The sequence below is a fragment of the Eptatretus burgeri genome, chromosome 2, assembly GCF_056783735.1.
Source record: "Eptatretus burgeri isolate ZD-2024b chromosome 2, Ebu_testis_v1, whole genome shotgun sequence".
Lineage (NCBI taxonomy): Eukaryota > Metazoa > Chordata > Myxini > Myxiniformes > Myxinidae > Eptatretus > Eptatretus burgeri.
Window position 1 is genome coordinate 47,594,126 of NC_140962.1, and position 22,116 is coordinate 47,616,241.

At 40.9% G+C, this 22,116-nt stretch overlaps 1 protein-coding gene across 2 annotated transcripts in view; it reads right to left on the bottom strand.

The window, feature by feature from the left end:
- The window catches only part of LOC147031988 (dedicator of cytokinesis protein 7-like), a 272,420-nt gene that overhangs the window by 61,779 nt on the left and 188,525 nt on the right, over positions 1–22,116 (bottom strand). The window contains exons 23-29 of one of the 2 annotated variants that reach the window (XM_085869231.1): positions 19,272–19,423; positions 18,991–19,077; positions 10,069–10,164; positions 7,360–7,500; positions 7,007–7,126; positions 6,394–6,579; positions 2,972–3,105 (exon numbers count right to left, since the gene is read on the bottom strand). In XM_085869231.1, the coding sequence (XP_085725357.1) occupies positions 2,972–3,105; positions 6,394–6,579; positions 7,007–7,126; positions 7,360–7,500; positions 10,069–10,164; positions 18,991–19,077; positions 19,272–19,423 (916 nt within the window). Of the gene's footprint in view, positions 1–2,971; positions 3,106–6,393; positions 6,580–7,006; positions 7,127–7,359; positions 7,501–10,068; positions 10,165–18,990; positions 19,078–19,247; positions 19,424–22,116 lie in introns of both variants that reach the window. The other variant, XM_085869229.1, reaches the window with a different exon arrangement.

A 22,116-nucleotide genomic window follows, 5' to 3' on the forward strand; every position in this document is an offset into this window, starting at 1 on the left:
GGGTTAACATGAGTAAGTGTGCTCTGCTTTTGTCGATAACAGGCACTCATTTCGTGATATACTATAGTGTCACATCCATGTTATGCCGCGTTTTGTGCGGGTTATCTTCGAGTAGATATATATTTATACATATACAGGACCAGTCAAAAGTGTGGTCACACCTCCTCATTCAAGGGTTTTTCATTACTTTTACTATTTGCTACATTGTAGAATAATAGTGAAGCCATAAAAACTATGAAATGACACATATGGAATTATGTAGTGACCAAAAAAAGTGTGAAACAAATCAAAATCATTTTATATTTGAGATTCTTCAAAGTCGCCACCCTTTGCCTTGATGACAGCTTTGCACACTCTTGGCATTCTCTCAACCAGCTTCATAAGATAGTCACCTGGAATGCTTTTCCATTAACAGGTGTGCCTCATTAAAAGTTAATTTGTGGAATTTCTTTACTTCTTAATGTGTTTGAGCCAATCAGTTGTGTTGTGACAAGGGAGGGTTGGTACACAGTGAAGAGCCCGATTTGGTAAAAGACCATTATTTTGTCTGAACTGCAGTAATCCATATTATGGCAAGAACAACTCAACGAAGCAAAGAGAAACGACGTCCATCATCATTTTAAGACATGAAGGTCAGTCAATCTGGAAAATTTCAAGAACTTTGAAAGTTTCTTCAAGGGCAGTCACAAAAACCATGAAGCGCTATGATGAAACTGGCTCTCATGAGGACCGCCACAGGAAAGGAAGACACAGAGTTACCTCCTCCGATTGCAGCCCAAGTAAATGCTTTACAGAGCTCAAGCAACAGACAAATCTCAACAACAACTGTTCAGAGGAGACTGTGAATCAGGCCTCATGGTCGAATTGCTGCAAAGAAACGACTACTGAAGGAGACCAATAAGAAGAAGAGACTTGCTTGGGCCAAGAAACACGAGCAATGGACATTAGACCGGTGGAAAACTGTCCTTTGGTCTGACGAGTCCAAATTTGAGATTTTTGTTTCCAACCGCTGTGTCTTTGTGAGACACAGAAAAGGTGAACGGATGATCTCTGCATGTGTGGTTCCCACCGTGAAGCATGGATGAGGAGGTGTGATGTTGTGGGGGTGCTTTGCTGGTGACACTGTCGGTGATTTATTTAGAATTCAAGGCACACTTAACCAGCATGGCTACCACAGTATTCTGCAGCGATACGCCATCCATCCCATCTGGTTTGCGCTTAGTGGGACCATTGTTATCTTGCCAAAACGAAGTTTTTGCAAGATATGTTAGTCAGCTTGTATGTTTTTTTTTTTGTCTGTAATCACGTATAAAAAATTCTGCAGAGCACAGTTATCATTGGAAATTTTTGTAACTTCGCATATCAGAGGCCTATAGAGGTCCCTTTCAGCGCATAAAATTTTGAAGGTCAAGGTCAAAGGTCAAGGTCACTGTCACAAATCAGTGGAGTCGACAAAACCCTTATTTTTTGAGTAATTTTGATCGGATCGTCTTCAAACTTCATGGGAATATAGTTCATGGTCTGGCGCTCAGCTGATTATTTTTTGGTGGCGATTGGCCTTGACTTTCATACGTGGTTTTTTTGTCTGTAATCACGTATAAATCACTCTGCAGAGCACAGTTATCATTGGAAATTTTTGTAACTTCGCATATCAGAGGCCTATAGAGGTCCCTTTCAGCGCATAAAATTTTGAAGGTCAAGGTCAAAGGTCAAGGTCACTTTGTCGCAAATCAGGGGAGTTGACGAAACCCTTATTTTTTGAGTAATTTTAATCGAATCGTCTCCAAACTTTATGGGAATGTCATATATGGTCTGGCGCTCAGCTGATTAGTTTTTGGTGGCGAATGGCCTTGACCTTCATGGTTAGCGCCTGAGGTCAAACATATTTGACCCCAAGGTCAAATTTTCAAGTTTTAGGAACCATATCGTGTAGTACCTCAAATTGAACACCTCGATGAGTGCTTTCTTGATATGTCAAGCTTGAGACATTATGACGTCATTTGGTGACGTTATGAGGCAAACGCATATTTTTCATGGTTACTCTGTAGAACGATTCTCATCGGAATCTCTCGTAGGCAGATATTCCTCAAGGAGTTGCTCCTGGTGGATAGCAGCTCTGTTCACCTCAGTGTGACCTTAAAGAAGTCACACGTGGTCACCTTTTGGCAAGATACGGGTCACGCGAGAGCGAAGGAACGGCCTGTGTGGTTGTTGTTTCTGGCTCGCGGTTTGAAAGCTTTTTTGGGGGGGGGGCGTTTGCACGTACGGCCACGCACGTACGGGCACGCGAGAGCGAAGGAACGGCCTGTGTATTTGTTTCTGGCTCGTGGTTTCAAAGTTTTTTTTATTTTATTTTTTTGGTTTGCACATACGGCCACGCACGTACGGGCACACGAGAGAGAAGGAACGGCCTGTGTAGTTGTTGTTTCTGGCTCGCGGTTTGAAAGTTTTTTTTTTTTGCACGTACGGCCACACACGTATGGGCATGCACGTATGGGCATGCACGTATGGGCACGTAGTTAAAAAAATGCACTTATTCTCCTTGAGGAATACTTGCCATGTGCCAAATTTCAATTTTTTACTTGCTGCGATTTTGGAGATAGAGGTCCAATTTTTTTCCTTTGTCTCAACATGGCTGCCATACCACATCACACCACATGACCTGTGACGTCATAATTATCAACCAAACATTCCACATGAGTAGTCACTCCGATGGTGAAAATTTTGTCTCAATCCTTCAAGCGGTTGTGGAGAAAAACACACGTTCTTTGAGAAAAACAAACAAACAAATGGACCCAAATGCAATACCCTTTCCTCTGACAAGGGTAATAATGGTGGTAATTTTTTTTTTTTTTTTACCTTTTTCATTATTTGACTGCAATATCATGAAAATCACATGTTGGGAGCTGTTCCCATAAATCTGATAAAGAGTTGGATGAATGAATAAAACGTAAGTGACAAGACCACTCACCCTTCCACATCGGGGTCAAGTGAACGTGCAAGTTCAGCCAAAATAAGTCCTGAAAGGAAATGATGACGTCGATACTCTACGGAGAGCTCGAACATTCTTGCAACATGGAGGTCGACAGTCGATGCTCCGGAGCCCTGCCCCACAAACCCAGATGATGTCAGAATCCAGCATAAAAGTCAAAACTGTCATATTCTGACTTGATCGAAGTTTGAGAATCCAACATGGCAACTATTTGCGAGCAATGCTCATTTTCATACAAGAAAATAGATGATAACCTCTCTGCAAGCTTATTCAATGGTGCACACAATTCTTTTGACACCACCCATGAAACTTGGAAAGTATGTGTGCAGGGTGTGTCAATAAAAGGTTAACCACTTCAAATGACCTTTGTACTTTTCGTCATTACTTTAATTTTGTTTTTGTTTTGAAGGAGTGATCAATGATCTTTGGAGAAGACATTCAAGCATAACCAAAGTATTCTACGGAAAATCATGATGTTTTCTTCGGAGCAAAGATTAAACATTGTCAAGTGGTATTTTGAGACCAAATCAATTGCTTCCGTCCAGATGAGGTTCTGTACTGATTATGGAGTGCATCCCAGAAACAAGCCAAGCAAGCCACCGATTTGGAAACGTGTGAAAAAGTGCAAAAGTGAAGGGACGATTCTCAACATTAACGAGGGAAGGTCTGGTCGCCCAAGAAGTGCACGGTGTGAAGGAAACGCAGAACGAGTTCGTGAGTCAGTCAAGCAAAGCCCGAAGAAATCGCATCGACAAAGATTGGCTGAACTGGGTCTCACTCCCAGCAGTATCAGAAGAATAATGAAACAAGATTTAAACCTCTTTCCTCACCACATCACAACGGTCCATAAATTGACCGATGGGGATAAAGCAGCACGAGTCGCTATGTGTGAGATGCTGCAGCAAAAGATGGAGGAACCATCAATGAAGAACGACACCGGTCGATTGTTAACGCATTTTACGAAGACTTGAAGCAATCGATGAGCACTGCAGCCCTACGGCGACATTGGTTCATGCAAGAAGGTGCTACCCCGGATACAGCCAACCAAACAATTGCCTTTCTACATCAAAAATTCGGACAATGAGTTCTCAGTTTGTGTTTGGAAAATGAATGGTCTCCACACAGCCCCGACCTCAATCCGCTGGACTTTTTTCCTCTGGTGAGCTTGTAACGATAACGTCTACAAGGAACACCCCAGATTTGAACTTAATCTGAAGGCAGCAATTGAGGCTTGTGTACAGACAGTAACCATGAAAACTTGCAGAAACCTCATTGAAAACTTCACAGTTCGTGTGAATTCATGTTGTGTGCGTGGGGATGCTCACATCGAACACCTTAACTATCAGTGCATGAACGCATAACGAGTTTAATTTCTCCATGATTTGGTTTGCATTTTCCAAGTTAATCTTTTGTTTTATGACTCAATGTTTTGGTTCATAAAATTTTGAAGTGGTTAACCTTTTATTGACACACCCTGCACAAATGATAAGTGCAGGACATAAAGTTCAAATGTTTGATATCGGGCACATCATGTCCTTGCAATAATCACATCCGATAATCTTAATTTATCATTTTCCTTAAGTTTGTTTATGCAGTACTTATGTTTAAGACATTGAATTGCACAAATGAAAAAAAAAAAACATTGCAAAGTGTGATATTTTCTGAAATTGTATAACAGGGCGACGTTGCCATGCTGTAATAAAATGCATAATTGTTAATTTAATACACATTACAGAAATCATTGCCTGGAACGTTTGCCGATTGGGTGAGCAATTAAACGTTAATCCGCTCACTGATGCATGCAAAATCACAGTATCCAATCATTAACGAGCACACACTCACCAATTACGTTTGTATCCATCCATGCCTTTAAACTCGAATCATATGTATCCATCTTTACTACATGATCTCAAAATGCCTCCCATAAAGTCGTGCAAGTCGTACACGGCAGTTTTTTTTAAGATGGAAGTCGTTAAGTTTGCAATATGTCTGAGTATGGGAAATAAGGTGCCAGCAAGAAATGTGCTTGGTACTGGCAAAATGTAATGTGCTCTGACCCAGTGATGATATTGATTCTGTAGCTTTATAAAATACTTGACCTCTATATGGAAACAAACATGTTGAAAAACCATTTACATTCCTAATTTATCCAAAACATTGTCCCACAAAGTAGTTCAAATAATATGCTCAAAACAGCTCATTAACTTTCATGATTGTGGAAGTACTGAAGCTAGTGATGTGTTGTGAGTGCCAGGGAGGAATTAACACCTCGATTGTTCTGACTGACTGACAGTTTTGCTAACTACCGGAGTTGATTTAGCTTCGTCTTGTACTCCAAATGAACTTATCTATGAATGAAGGAAGAAACATAGGGGCAATACCCCTGGGCGCTCACCTGGTGGAATATAATGAAACTGAGGAGGAAGTCAACGTGGGATGGAGTCATCAAAATGTACCAATTAACCAATGTTATAGTAAATACCTATTTCGGGGAGCAACCCCCCCCCTGCCAATCACTGTAAATCCCCTTTGACCCCGATTTTTTAAATAGCGTGAACAAATTTAGGTACATTACGGGTGATGATGGTTGCGGTCAAGTTTCATTGAAATTGTGCGCGTAGTTGCAGAGAAGAAAGCAAATACATATTTTGGGGAGCAACCCCCCCCCTCCCCAATAGGCCCCTTTAGACCCTGATTTTTTTAATGGTGCGAACAAACTTTGGTACATCACAGGTGATTAAGGTTGTGGCCAAGTTTCATAAAATTATGTGCATAGTTTCGGAGAACAAGTCAAATAGATTTTTTGGGGGGCGGGGGGTGGTTGCCCCCCCATACACACCAATTTTTTTTTAATGTCATGAACAATCTTTGGTACATCACGGTTCATGAAGGTTGTGGTCAAGTTTCATCAGAATTGCATGTGTAGTTTCTGAGAAGAAGTTGCAAGTATTTGTGGATGGATGGACGACACACCATCCCACAAGCTCCCTGGAACTACCTTCCAGGTGAGCTAAAAATGGGAACATTAGCCAATTTGACTAATACTCCACATTGACCTTGCATGCTGAAAAATATGGAAGTTTTAATCGGATTCGACGACAGAAGGGAACAATGTCGACAGACGGCTTAAAGGTGAGCAGGCTATCAATTGAGTGATTACAAGCATTGAGCATTAAAGAATGAAATCCTAAAAACAAATAGGACCTCATTTACCTGCTGTGTTGTGGTAATGGTGCCAATTCTGTAATCACATTGTGCTGATATCCTGAATGTGTCTACAAACATGCAGGTCTCAGACAGCTACTGTGCATGTAATGGACAATGTCAATTGCAAACAATTATATCTCTTACTCCACAGTGTAGCCAACAGGTAACAAAACGTCCTCAAAGTGCAGACGCACCTGTGAAGCATTACTCGTGACTGAAGGGGAAGGAGATGGTGAGGCAGTTGGGGAGTGTGAAGCAGTAGGTCGACACAGGCAGACAAAGTGCTCGTGACTGCACACAACGTGAATCAGATCAAGACGCAGAGTCGAGATTGGGGTGACGAGTGTCGGGTTTGGAGACGTTTCCAGCTTATTCCAGAGCTGAATCGATTAAATGGAAAGAAATTTAAAATAAAAAAAAATCAACATCTTATTGCACAGATTACAGGTTATAGAATTTTTTTTTTTTCATCAAACGAATAAACTTTGAAACATTCAGCAATTAATTGTTTATTCATTGTCGTGAGAATATACGAGTATTGTGCAGAGTATTGTGCATCGGTAAGAGGGTGGTTCAAAAATAAACTTTTTGCTCGACAAACTTAAACATTGTAAGCTGAAAAATAGTGACGATGCTTTAAAGCCGCTGGAAATGTTTACAATGAACTCAAAATGTAATCGGTCCGGTGTAAATGCAGGCAGACAAACTGGGAACTGAACCAATAAGTGAGACTTTTCATCGAGGAGGGATCACAAACAAATAATAGTTGATGGAAAAATGGGAGAGAACACAATCTCACATGCTTACCTGCTTACAGTAGTTGTTTATGAGTCGAAAGACAAAGCCTCGGTCCATGAGAGACAAGAGATCGTTGAAAAAGAAGGCCAGGCTAATATTCAGACGGTCCACCAGCTCATACTGTGACTCCTATCACATCCATCGAGGAGAGAAAGAATATCACAACTGTTAATTGGACCCATTGGCAATTGGTGACGACAACCAAAATTATCTGAAATCCCACAAAAAAAAACAAATATTTCACAATGTGAGCATTAAAAAAAAATTTGCTCCGTCAAATTAAAAAAAAATTAATCAAACCCTCAAAATCCTCAATTATTTCGGAATAAAATGTCTACTATGCAGATAATTTGTCACATAACCTTATGAAGTTTTTCCAGCAGCTCAGAAGTGATGCTGGCAGTCAACTTGCTGATGTCATCACAAAAACGCTCAGGGAAGCGTGTATGGCGCGGTGCCTGAAGCTTGTTGGTGAAGTGAAGATACTGGGCCATGCTCTTTACCTATGAGCAAGCACAATTCGAGAGGATCAATCAACAATCTTAATTTCTACAGCCTATTTGAACAATCAAGGCACACAGTGGGTGGAACATTCAGCACAAAGTAATGAAAGTGGGGAAGGCAAAAAAAAAAGAGGATGAGCAAGTTAACAGGATCTGTGCAAGGACAGAAATAAAGTGAGATGAGAAAAACGCCAAGCCCTTCGTAGTGTAGGAAGGGTTCAGTATGTTTCATGAGTAATCCATATGAGCAAGTTTTCATCTACCTTTCAGCTTGACTAAGCAAATGCTGGATCAACATGTGACGGGTGTAAAAGGCTGGATGTCCCTTTTCTGTGTCGGTTGACGTAGAATGCTGATTTGTTTTGGCATATCCATGAATTCTTCTAAATGCTGTCAGAATCCAAATAGCTAATTCCCACAACAAAGAGTCGATTGTTCATTTTCTGTCTTCAGGTCTAACTATGTGCAGCTTTTATAGCTATCCAGCCATTTCGTCCCCCCCCTCCCCAAGTTATCTCTGCATCTCCAACTTTTTAATCAGACCTCGATGGAGGGGATGGGGAGTAATATGTACCTAATACAGTACTGTACCTATTTGGTCTTCCATCTGATTTGAATTGAATATATGTTCATCCAATTCTGAATTCACTTGGATAATAATAAACGTCAAGGGTCAGGGTCAGGCGTCCAATCAAAGCGAGACATCTTGGGACCCGGTCATCACTGCCAGCAGTTATAAAGTGGCAGTTCTAGTTATGTCTCTTATTAATTACATAACACACCAGTACACAAAAACCACCACACAAAACAAGTCGTGGTGAGGGTCTGCCATCTCTAATTGCTCTTTTTCTTGTTTCTATTTGATTTTGATGCACCATACTCTTTATCGAGCATTGCTGATCCCGAAGCAGTTTATTGGCAAGGGTTATACTGGGTGGTTTGCCATTGCCTTACCAGTGTTGTTTGCCCATGCTCTATCCTTTTATATGCTGAGTGTCAAGCAAGGAAGCAACACGTTCCATTTTAAAATTCTTTGGTATTACTCGGCTGGGGTTCAAACCACCGACCTCCCAGACTCGCAGTGGACGCTTTAACCATTACGCCACTGAGCGTTTTTTTTTGTACAATTGTGTTTAAATGATGGAACGAGTTAAAAATGGTTGTTAATTGGTGAGAAATCTTGATACTTCCCCCGTGCCAGTAAGTACTATCATTCAAGAAAACGCTGAATTGATAGAAAAGCTAATTTTGGAGAATCACCATATTGCTACATGTAAAAATGCAGAATAATATGATGTCAATATTAGAAGTGCAGAAGCAATCGTTAATGTTCACTCGAAATTCAATAAGGCTCATGAAAGATGGGCAGTGAAGGATCAAAAGTTTGAACAAAAGGTAACTTGTCAGAATGGCATGGTGGGAGGGAGATGATTTATTTAAGATAATTGAACCATGTGATGAGACCCGGGCCAGTGTCGAAGCAAGCCAGTTTTGAGTGGAGACAATCTTTGTCCCCACCACCAAAATAAATACAAGGTCAAACAATCAGTCAGAAAGATTGTGCAGATCGTGTTTTGGGAGTTTAACAGTTCAACGAGTGTGGAATTTCATGAACAGACAAAAATATCAATGTTCATGCAATGTTGTCCGACGAGCAGTAAGCAAACAACATCCAGGTATATCTCAGGGAATGACGTCACCACACAATAATGCTTGGCGACTACTCTTTCATAGAGATTGACTGGGAAGTTCATAGTGATCACTCATATTGTCCAGATTTGTCAATTTGTAATTTTCATCCCTTTGGACCACTCAAAGAACACCTGAATGGGTAGCGATACGTTTATGGATGATGATGATGTCAAAGCTTGCATTATGAATGGCTGTGTACCTATCCCAAATATTTGTATGCAGATGGTATCAAGGCATTACCCAATAGGTTGTGACAAGTGAGTATGTGTAGCAGAGGAAAACTTTGAAAAATAAGAAAAGTTTCATCAATTCCCTGTCATTTTGGATCTTCCAGAAAAGACATAATTTTTAAACTTTTAACTCCTCTTGTTTTGCGATTGCAGCAGAAATTTCTGGAAGTTTTCTGCACCTGATATTCAACTATTACTGTTGGATTTTATCTTAAGTTTCTTGTCTTTTTATTATGTTTGTGCACTGTACAATGATCAAATTCTGTCTAAATCAATTTTTATTTGCATTTACTGCTTGTATGTAACCTTACTGTCAGTGTGGTTGACTCAGCCTGTCATCTTTCCGAGTTCGGCGAAATGAGTACCAGTGTACTGGAATCGGGGCACAGCATCAGCGGCACCCCCATCTGTGCCCCCAGAAAATGATGCAACCAGCAACCACAGGCAGCACACAATAGCAACTACCTACTGTCAGTATCCACCAATCGAAAATTCTGATGATGGATGATTTATTTATGGGTTGTCCAATTAAATGTTCTGATTGGGAAAGCTGATGAACAGAAAATAGCTGAAGGTGAATATCCCAGGAGTGAACACAAAAAAATAAAATAAATAAAAGACAATAAAGGAAACACATGAGACTTACCATCAGCTCAAAGAAGAACCAGGAATGTTGCATTGCTGTGTCCCGCACTGAGCCTTTACTCACGACCCACTGCAGGGCCAATTCTTCATGGAACACCTGCAGGATTGAGATTCATCACATGGAACTCCCACATAATATAATCTGAATTATATTTCAAACTATTATTATTAGATATACATTTGAAATGTAAGCATTTAGACAAATGTCCACCGTCTTTAAAAAGTAATACTCTTGGGTGACGTGATATTTGTATCTCACGAACTCCTGACCATCTCATATTTGAACTGCAGATCTTTAAATTCGCAACAGATTAATTTTTACTTGATAGATACATTAAAGTTATTTGAACAAAGCAAAACCACATGCTCAGATATTGTACACCGCTCCTTCCCAATTCCATATCGAGGCGATGCATGACATTGCCGGGCACCGAAGGGAGTACTCAGTTTTGACTCTGTTTGTTTGTTTTCTTTCTTTCTTTCTTGCTTGTCCGGGCGATATCTCAGCCAACGTTTGAGCAAGGAAGCTGAAATTTGGGGACAAATTTGTGCTTTTACAAAAACAGTATTTTTATTTTTTGATTCATCAATTTATTGATTAATTCCTCAATTATTATCGATTAAATCCTCATTTATTTTCTCTCATCTGGGTAATATCTCGGGTACTCTTTACGCTCAGAAGCCGATATTTGGACACAATGGTGAACAAGTAATTTGGCTATAAAAAGGGTATTTGTGATTTAATGATTAATCGATGATTTAATTTTTTGATTACTTACTTAATTTCCAAAAAGTTACACATTCGGATGAAACAATGGTGGTTTAAGGATGCTATGAGCCAATTGATCAAGAAATTAATTATTTTACGATTATTATTTATTGACTTTAATGATGCGATTAATCAGGAAATTAATGTACACCGCTCCCTCCATGTGCTGCATGGCGAGTAAGTATCATTTGTACCCATTCACCGAAGAAGTGCACCCCTCCCTCCCAATTCTGTCTCAATGTGCTGCAAGGCGGTATCGCGGGGCGCCCCGGCAATGTCACGTGCTGGACGATTTGCTATTTATCTATTTGGAATGGGGACAGTGTACTTTGAATATAGCTCTACTTGTTGATGATGTTTTTAATCTATTTTTATATGGCTTAAACTCATGGTGGAGCCTGTACAGGGGATGATATCTAATTTGATTTCAGCAATCTCATCTGTATTTTCGAACGTACGACCCTGTATCTGCGTTCAATTTGCCTGAACAAAGCAATATTTCTTTATATTTGGATTAATCCCTGGCCTTGTGGATTGTGAATACAGGGACTGTATACATTGACAAAAACAATGTTCTGAATGTTTCTTATAACCATAGAGACTGTGACAGAGGTCAAACTGTATATGTAGACATGCAATACTGAAAATGTGCACTGTAGCAATGGCATGTGTACATCGTAAGTAAACAGAAATGTTTACGACTTCCTACCACCGTACATCACCTGTAAATGGCAAAAATCCACAGACACCTCTCTAATCATACCGCAAAAATAGGTAGAAACATCAGTACCATTGGGGAGTGATTGTGTCGGTGCAAGATCACTTCACATGCCATTGTCTTCCATCACATGAACGGCCATGAGCAGGAGTGAATCTGCATGGATAGTTTGGTGATTTTTCCTAGAATACTGGCTTTGAGTTGCATCAGGTTTATTTTCAGGTCAGATCAGATCTGTGACTTTCTCCAGGTACCATGTAAACCTGTACTAACCTGCTTCATGGTCAGGTTGTCGGTGACTAAACAGTCTCCCCCACCAGGTTTCTTGGTGAGGGAGGTGCAAGGATATACACACCCAGTAGGATTAGAAAACAAAACCTGTAAAAGGGTGTAAGAGCTCCTTGGGAGCCAAACGTATCTGGTGCCCAACTGTCTGCGGAAGTCCTCCTGCAGTTGAGTAACCTCTTTCTCGGAGGTTGGTGGCAGGATTTGCACATCGGATGACCTCACTGTGAAGGGGATATTCTATGCCATGCTCAAATCTGTGGTTGATCAGTGCTCCAGGCGAGATACTCTTCTCGTCTTGGGGGATTTCAATACATCGACTGGCACTGACAAGGATGGTTACGAGACGTGTGTTGGTCCCCATAGGTCTGAAACTGTGAATCAGAAGAACACCAAGTTCCTTGACTTTGCAAAGAAGTCATGGACTTAGGATGGCTGGTTCATGGTTTCCGCACCCACAGGCTCATCGCTGGACTTGGTATTCCAATGCTGGTGGTGTGGCAAAGGAGATTAACCATGTGAGCATTGATCATCACTGGAGGATGCTCCAGAAAGAGAAGGTTGACCTGAGTGCTCAGTTATTCAATACTGACCACAGGCCTGTTTTTGCATCTCTGAAGTTGCAGCTCAAATCTAGGAGAATGGTACCATCCCAGCCAAGGCTGGATGTTAGCAAGCTCAAGGATGGGATGGTCGCTGGGGAGATTGCAAACAGACTGAGTGGGGATTTGGAGGTTTAGGTGTTTTGGAGATCCTGAGGAGTTGGGAAGTGCCTTCAAGACCACCATCGTTGATGTTGCTGGTGGTAGTCTTGGGAACCACCATCAGAGGAAGAAGAACTTCGTCCCCCAAGACGACACTGGATACCATTGACCAGTCACAGGGCCAGGCTTAATGGCAGAGCTGAGCTATTCAGGGAGCTGAGGCGTAAAACGATGTGCGCTGAGGGAGGACAAGGAGGCCGAAGTGCAAGGAAACTGTGATGGGGTGGAGCATCACCTGTGGTCAAATGATTCTTGTCCTGCTTACAGAGGAATTTATGCATTGTGTTCCTCCAAGCAAGTCCTTCGGTAGACTGCAGAGAGAACAGAGGGTGGTGGGCTCTTGACAGAGGAGTCCGAAGTAAAGGCCCGCTGAGCCAGTTACTTTGAGCGGCTGTACCAGGATGACCCACCGGCTGTTGAGTTGGATGTCGGGGGTGTAACCACCCCTTTTGCTGACCCTCCAATCAACTGTGAACTGTCTTCACTTGTGGAAACACAGGCTGTGGTGAACCGGTTGAAAGGGGGTAAAGCTCCTGGGATCTGTGGCATCCATTATGAACTTCTCAAGGCTGGTGGAAATGCTGTAATCATGCAGTTCTGTGCTCTGCCTGGAACACAGGCATTATCCCAACTGACTGAAAGACAAGACTTCTTGCTCCTCTCTGGAAAGAGAAGGGTGATCGCCAGGACTGCAACAATGACCGAGGGGTGACGCTGCTCTCAGTGCCGGGCAAAGTCTTTGCTCAGATAATTCTTGATGGGTTTTACCATCTGCTTGAGCACCAGCGTCCAGAGCAGTCAGGCTTTACACCAAAGAGGTCAACGATTGACCGTATCCTTGCTCTTCAGATCCTCACTGAACGCAGACGAGAGTTTCAGCAGGGGCTGCTTGCAGCCTATGTTGATCTCTGTAAAGTGTTCGATTCAGTGAATCGGGATGCCCTCTGGAGGATTCTTGTTCTTCGTGGGGTGCCACCAAACCTGGTCAACCTGATTTCTGAACAATACTCGTACTCTGGTACTGAAAGTGCTGTGAGGTGTGGTGGTTCCTTCTCGGACTTATTTCCAGTTGTAACTGGAGTTCATCAAGGGTGTGTACTGGCACTCACACTTCTCAGAGCTCGTATGGACTGGATTCTGGAGAGGATGTCGGAGACATAAAGCTGCGGTGCATCGTTTGGGAATGTCAGGATTTCTGACGTTCATTTCGCAGATGATGCAGTCATCTTCAGGGAGACTCGGGATATCCTCCTGGGGCCTTCCAGGTGCTGAACAAGAAGTCAGAGTCGCTGGGATTACGGGTTTCCTGGGTCAAAACTAAGATCCAGGCTTTCAATGACATCATGGATGCTGCTATCTTGTCTGTTCCTGTTTGTGGTGAGGATGTTGAGGTCACAGAGTAATTCACTTACCTTGGCAGTGATATTCATGTTTCCGCATGTTGTGAGCCAGAGGTCAATAGATATCTGGGTTGGGCGTGGAGAATCATGGATTTACTGAATCATGGGATGTGGCACTGTTGATACCTGTGCATTGTTGATATTCCAGCTGTATGGATGCGAGACTTGGACTCTCACCAGGGATCTGAGAAGAAGACTTAATTCCTTCGGTACCAGGTCTCTTTGGAGAATCCTTGGCGATCGTTGGTCGGACTTTGTGTCCAACGAGCGGTTGCTTCGAAAGACTCAGATGAGATGTGTTACCTGTATCGTCCATAAGTATCAGCTGTGGCTCTATGCACATGTGGCCCGTATTCCTGACGCTGATCCTGCTCACCAAATTCTCTCAGCGAGGGAGCTTGTGGGTGGAGGAGGCTAACAGTCCCACCACATGCCTCGTGGCTGCAGCATGTTGATCAGCATCTCAAGGAGATGGGGATGGGCCAGGCAACTGCCTGGGGGATGGCCAGATAAAGGCCACTGGAGGACTGGTGGAAAGTGGATGCAGCAATGCGTTGCTCCAGTGCAAGCTCCCATACCTGATCTGAGCATGTAAAATTTAAACTTTGCACACCTACAAAGTAATAAATATCTTATCAGTGTGTCAGTGAGTGAGGGAATATATATATATATATATATATATATATATATATATATATATATATATATATATATATATATATATATATATATATACACACACATATATTGTTGCGGGCTGGCGGGGTCGGGTGAGAAGACCACTAAGTGGGGGAAGCTACGTCGATTCCCACCAGACTCCCCGGAATTGTAGGCCGTCGCTCCAGGATAATTCCGTGATGCGGTGGGTCGCTTAACTGACCGTGGATGCCAATAACTCGACCGCGTGGCCTAGGGTCCTCCCGCCTATTGGTGAATCAAGTTACCTAATTAACCACGCGGTTCAACCACCAGGGAACCATGCCCTCGGTATGCCTTGTCCGAACCGGATCACTATAGCGGATCGGATCTCCTTTCCGGATCGGATGCAGCCGAGCGGCACTGCCAAGGACATACCGGCTAGAAGGAACGGATTGTCGGGAATAAAGTCCCAGCTAAACTTAGATTCGAACCATGCTGGACCAATGGGAGAAAAGACAAAGGCGAGCTGGGAACATTCCTAATGAGAATGATTTATCTACAATAAGCGAGGAAAAGCATGTGGCACAACAAACGTTTATTGGGGGTGTAATGCAGGGAAAGATGAGAGAGGTGTGGGGTGCGGCAATTTTACAAGCAACTTACAAAGCAGACACCGTGCAGACTTGACGCGAGATTAATAAAAGCAACAATCACAACAATAAAAGATCTTATGCAGGCTTACTTAACGGACAGGCGCCAACACTCTCAGACAAAGTAAACCCAATTGTGAAAGAAAAGGACTTTTGCAGCTAGGGAGGGAGGGAGTTGAGGTTACAGTTTCTCGGTACCTGAGCGATTCGGGGGAGGGATGCTCTGTGGTGCAACACCCGACAATGGTTGAGTTGTTCGGCCACAACCGTACGTGTGGAGATCGTGTCTGCAGGAGGGGCTCGGGTGGAGAAGAGCGGAGTCCAAAGGGGGGCGAGAGATGAGCAGCAGGCAGGACCAGACAAGAGGCCGTTCGTCGAGGTCATGAGGTCGGAGATAAGGAACAGAAAGTGGGGCCAGACAGGAGGCTTGATCGAGAAGCAAGGGGCGGTTCGATGTCGTGTCGGCGGGGACAAGTGGCAGGAACACTCACTCTCAATGACTCCTTCTCTCCTTCAATTCTCCTTACTCCTTCAATACTCAAAAACCTCTCTCAATTCTCCTTCCAACCAACTTGCAATTCTCTTCCCAACCAACCAACCAACTGCAGTACTACACGGAGGTCCACGCTTTTTAGAACCCGGAGGTTGGGGAGGAGCCTTGCCGAAACCTGATGTCATTATCCGAGCCGAGCATGCCGATTGGACCGGCCCTTCACGTGGTCCACTTTTCTGGGCTGGGTTTCAGTCAGACTCCGGTATGGTCCGCCCACGCCGCGCATGTCCGGCGTTTGGCAAGTGGATGGTGATGCAGCTTTAGCGTTTGTCCAGCCGAACGTCGGGATTTTGCCTCTGAAAACGAGTCGCTGGGTAGACGGTGGTACGCTGTGGCCAGCGAGATGAGGATAGCAAGCGAGATGATGGAACCATGGATCGTCACGCTGTGGTAAGCGACACAAGGGTAGCAATCGAGATGAAGGCACCGTGGATCGTAAAAGGAGGGAATAAAATAAAAGGGGAAAAATGATTTATTAATCCTAACTAATAGCCCATTGCAATGCACTCCCTTGTCTTCCCACGAGACAAAAGGTAGGGACCTAACGACACTATATTAATGGAATAACTGACTCAGGACAACTGTATGTTGTATGCATGCGGTTCCGAGAACCGTAACTATATATATATATATATCTATATATATATATATATATATATATATATATATATATATATATATATATATGTATGTATATATGTATATATATATATATATATATATATATATATATATATATATATATGTATATATATATATATATATATATATATATATATATATATATATATATATATATATATATATATATATATATATATATATATATATAATCTCTCTCTCTCTCACACACACACACACACACACACACACACACACACACACACACACACACACACACACACACACACACACACACACACACACACACACACACACACACACACACACACACACACACACACACACACACACACACACACACACACACACACACACACAGTTTCAGCAAAGAAAGCAAATATCTCCGGGGGGGGCAACACCCCCGGTAAACTCCCTCAGGAGACCCCCTCAGAACCCAATGTCCTTAATGCTGTGAACAAACTTTGGTAGGTCACTACCAAAGGTGATGACCTCCATGAGAAGATCAAGTTTCATGAACGTTGTGGTCAAGTTTCATAAGAATTTCATGTGCAGTTTCTGAGAAGAAAGCAAATACCTATTTTGGGGGGCAACCTCCATAAACCTCCTTCGGGCCCGATTTTTTTTAATGCCATGAACAAACTTTGGTGCAGACACGGTGAGGAACGTTGTGGTAAAGTTTCATCAAAATCTCATGTGTAGTTTCAGAGAATAAGTTTAAAAATATTTGTACACGGAAGGACGGACGACGCGCCATCCCATAAGCTTGTTCCCATATGCCATCACATACTTGTTCATCAGCTCTGTCTACTCTACTCTTCCTCTCTCTCTGTGTGCTCTTTTACAGTTCACTCTCTCAAAGCGATATGCCCACATCAAGGAAAGTCACCAATCTTAGCACAATTCACAAAAATTGTGCTAAAACGGACTCACTCCCATCTCTAGACTGATCAGACGTGTCCCCATTATAGGCAAGTTAATGGAATTGATTATTGCAGCAGACCTTAAGACATCTCATTAACTCTGATCTCCAATCATTAACTTGGTTTCCTCCAAGGTTAAGTCACTTCTGACATGATGCTACTTATATGTCAACAATAGGTGAATGCACTCAATTTCAAATAGGTGAGCCATCTCAAAGGACCTCTCCCATATACTGTGTTTATATTCAATCCGGAACCCCCTCCCTGATTTCCAAAATGTCAGCAATTGTTATTCAGAATCCCCTCCTGGCTCTGGCTCTCATATTTCCTCTATTTACAATCAGCAGGTTGCTTTGGATGGCATTCTCTCCTATGCTCTACATCTAGAGGCCAGCAACTCTCAATGCACTGTCCTGGGAACAATATTTTCCTTGGTCTATTTCAATGAACTCTCTTCATCACTTTGCAGATGACTCCTCTCTGTTCAGCACAGTTCCTCACTGATCTGCCAGGAAAAAATTAGCAGCATCCATCTCTGCCGATTGTGAGATAAAAAAAAAAATCAATTGATCATCTTCCTGAAAACCATTTTATAAAGCAGGAAAGACCAACACTCTCACATTATCTCTCCATAAATAATGGCTGGAAAATCCCAAAATGTATTGATGCAGTAAGCTTCTGGGAGTGGTACAACCTCTGAACCTCATGCACCACACCATCAGCTACAACCTATCTTCGGCAGATCATTTCTCGAAGCTTCCTTGGAATTCTCTGAGGGTCAAGGCTTTCCTCTGTCATCTGCAACTTAAAACATTGTACACGGCCTTCATCAGAAGCGTCATGAGTATGGTTCCTCACTGTGGATTGGTACTGCTGCTTCCCATCTTGCTCCCCTTGAGGTTGTGAAATCTACTGCCCGAGTGTCATTGTAACAGTAACCTTGCAGTCGGGGTATGAGAGTGGGGGGTCTGCTTACAATGACCAGGAGGATATCTCAAGGTCTGTATCTTGCTCATTGCAGGAAGACTGAAGTCCTTACAGTCTTTCACCAGCTCTATTTTTGTTTTGTCATCCTGCCCTCTCAGGTCTTTGCCCAATCCATGTGCGCCTTTAGGATGCAAGTATTCTACCAGAAACCCTAAACTTTTTAAAATGACATCTGTGTGCCACAAAGTGGTCGTTTATTAGAAGTTTTTCTCCAGAGCCAATGGCGATTGGTTAAGGTCCGGTAAGGTTTCTTGGCTGATTGCAATCGACAGTCAGTTAAGATCTTTCCTGCGCTGCTCAAACAGTGCAGCCCATCAGTTTACTGTCAAATATGAAAGGGAATCACCAACAATGTTGCATGCATAGAGGCATGGATGCATTTCAGTCCCAGTGAAATTTATGTATTTCAACACAGTTAGGTGCTCAAAGCACTTTCACCAAAATCTGACTGCCACCCCAAATAAATCTGAAAACATTAAAAGGTTGGTGATGTTAAAATATTACAGCAACATAATATGCGGCATACAGTAGACTACTTATTATCAATGTGCATTATTTTTATGTTTCAACGCCTTCCTGGATACGGAACAGACCTTTTTTGCAAGCGGACGTCCAGGGTGTACAATTGTTGATTCTGTGAAAGTGGAAACACGACAAAGACTTCGGTCCTTCTGTGAAGGCTGAAAAATATTTACAAGTTGATGATCAGAGCAAAGAGAAATATGAACCCCCCCCCCCCCAAAAAAAAAAATTAAAAGATTAGATAATAATCAGACAATGAAAAAGACATGAGTACAAAAATTTATTTACTTTACAAAGCCAATTCAAGGAAGGAAACATCATAACATGCCTTGCCGAGCAAAATGGTATGGACCTCATCATCTGGTGAGCAAGGTGGTGCACTGACGTCGGGGTTGCTGCTGCTCATGTTTTTTGAAGCAAATACAGTGCTCGGTCGGGGGCGGCTTGAGCAGCGAGACAAAGTATTGTAGCGCACAGTAGAACTTATAGAGTATTCTGTTACTTCTGTAAAGAAAATGATTGCATTATTACAACTTTTAAAATGAGGCAAACTATGCAGTTGAAATTAATTTTGTAGCTTCGTTTTTCTTCTGCTGATTAGAAAGTGGGAATTGGAGCTCAAGTGTATGAAGAACATTTCCAGAGTTGAAGTCTTACAAGTACGTGCCGATACAGAACTCAATCAAAAAGTGGATTTTAAATTTAAAGACACGGCAATGACCGACTTATTTCCCAGAATATGAGATATTCGATTTCCTCAGGTATTTGCAAGAAGACAAACCAGTCGTAAAAAAACACAAGATATGCAAAGATTATATATACATATATATATATATATATATATATATATATATATATATATACATATATATATATATATATATACATATATATATATATATATATATATATATATATATATATATATACATATCTTCTTCTTCTACTTTAGGCTGGTCCCGTTCGGGGTCGCCCCAGCGGATCATCCATATGATCCGCATTGTGATTTGGCACATGTTTTACGCCGGATGCCCTTCCTGACGCAACCCTGGTCACCTCTTACGACACAGGGATATGGTACACCTATTTTAACCGGGGTATACACCGGCCCAGTACAATGGAACTCATTTCGCCGACCTCGGAAGGATGACAGGCTGAGTGAACCCCCTGGTGTATTAATTCAGTGGCCCAACGGGGCTTGAACTCAGGACCTTTTGGATCCCAAGCCGCTGCCCTAACCACTGCGCCAACACCAGGCTACATATATATATATATATATATATATATATATATATATATATATACATATATATATATATATATATATATATATATATATATATATATATATATATATATATATATATATATATACATATATACAGTACACTAGGCGTAAGTCGACAGCGTGTAACTCGTCACTTCACTTAAGTCGGCAGCGTCAAAAAGTCCCGAATTTATCTCATGTTAAATCCCTTTGAATAAAGGGTCATCCCTCTGTAAGTCGTCATCTCTAAGTCGTCACTTCGTCTAAGTCGTCAGATGTTGTCCGTTCCCGCGTAATGGAAACTCAAGTAAATTACCACTCCTAACTCGTCACACGGAACTGCTGCTTCATGAGAAGCCCGATTTCATGGAATCGTGATGTTCGCTCATTGGTTTACACCGTCAGTGATAGGCTATTTATAACTGTGTACACACGTTGATCGCACTGCAGGCAGGACAATGGCGACTAAGCGTAAGCTTACAACTAAAACCTACCAAGAAAAATACGACATTATCCAGTTTTGCGAGGCAAATTCACTGATGAAGAAAACAGCCACAGCTGAGAAGTTGGACATCAAACGGCAGACATTGAACGATATCTTGAAGAATAAGGGCAAGATATTTGGACAAGTGGAAAAGATCACGAGGCCGGTGGTAAGTGTGAAACGCGTGAAATGTGTGTCCTTTGAAGATGTCAATGACGTGCTCATCATCTGGTTTAGATTGTATATATGTTATCTCATATATACTCATATATACTCATATATGTATATATATATACATATATATACATATATATACATATATATATATATATACACATATATATACATATATATATATACATATATATACATATACACATATATATACATATATATATATATATATATATATACATATACATATATATATATATATATATATATATATATATATATATATATATATATATATATATATATATATATATATATATATATATACATATATATACATATACATATATATATATACATATATATACATATACATATACATATATATATACATATACATATACATATACATACATAAACATACATATACATATATATACATATACATATATATATATACATATACATATATATATATATATATACATATATATTTCTACATATACATACATATATATATACATACATATATATATACATATATATATATATACATACATATATACACATACATATATACATATATATATACATATATATATATATACATACATATATATACATATATATATATACATACATATATATATACATATATATATATATATACATACATATATATATACATACATATATATATATACATACATATATATATACATACATATATATATATACATACATATATATATACATACATATATATATATATATATATATATATATATATATATATACATATATATATATATATATATATATATATTCAGTGGCCCAACGGGGCTTGAACTCAGGACTTTTTGGGTCCCAAGCCGCTGCCCTAACCACTGCGCCAACACCAGGCTTATATACATATTACATATTACATATATCTACATTAATATTTTGGCACGCCCCTTTCTTTGTTCCACCATCAGATTTTTGTTACTGCATGAAATGAAACAAGATTTGGCACATATACTAATGATATTATTGTCTTCCTTAAGAGGCCCCTGAAAATTCGTTTTGATGCATTTTCACAAACTCCAACGGATTCCATTCAAATTCGGTACGATTATGGCTTTTGGTCCAATTTAGGTCATTGGCTATAAAGTTTTTCCATCACACTTCCGATATTCGAAAAAATCGATAAATCGATATCCCTTATTGGATTTTCCATTCAAATCCACTCAAGTTTAAGGCCTACGGGGGACGCAAATTTCCACTTTGCCT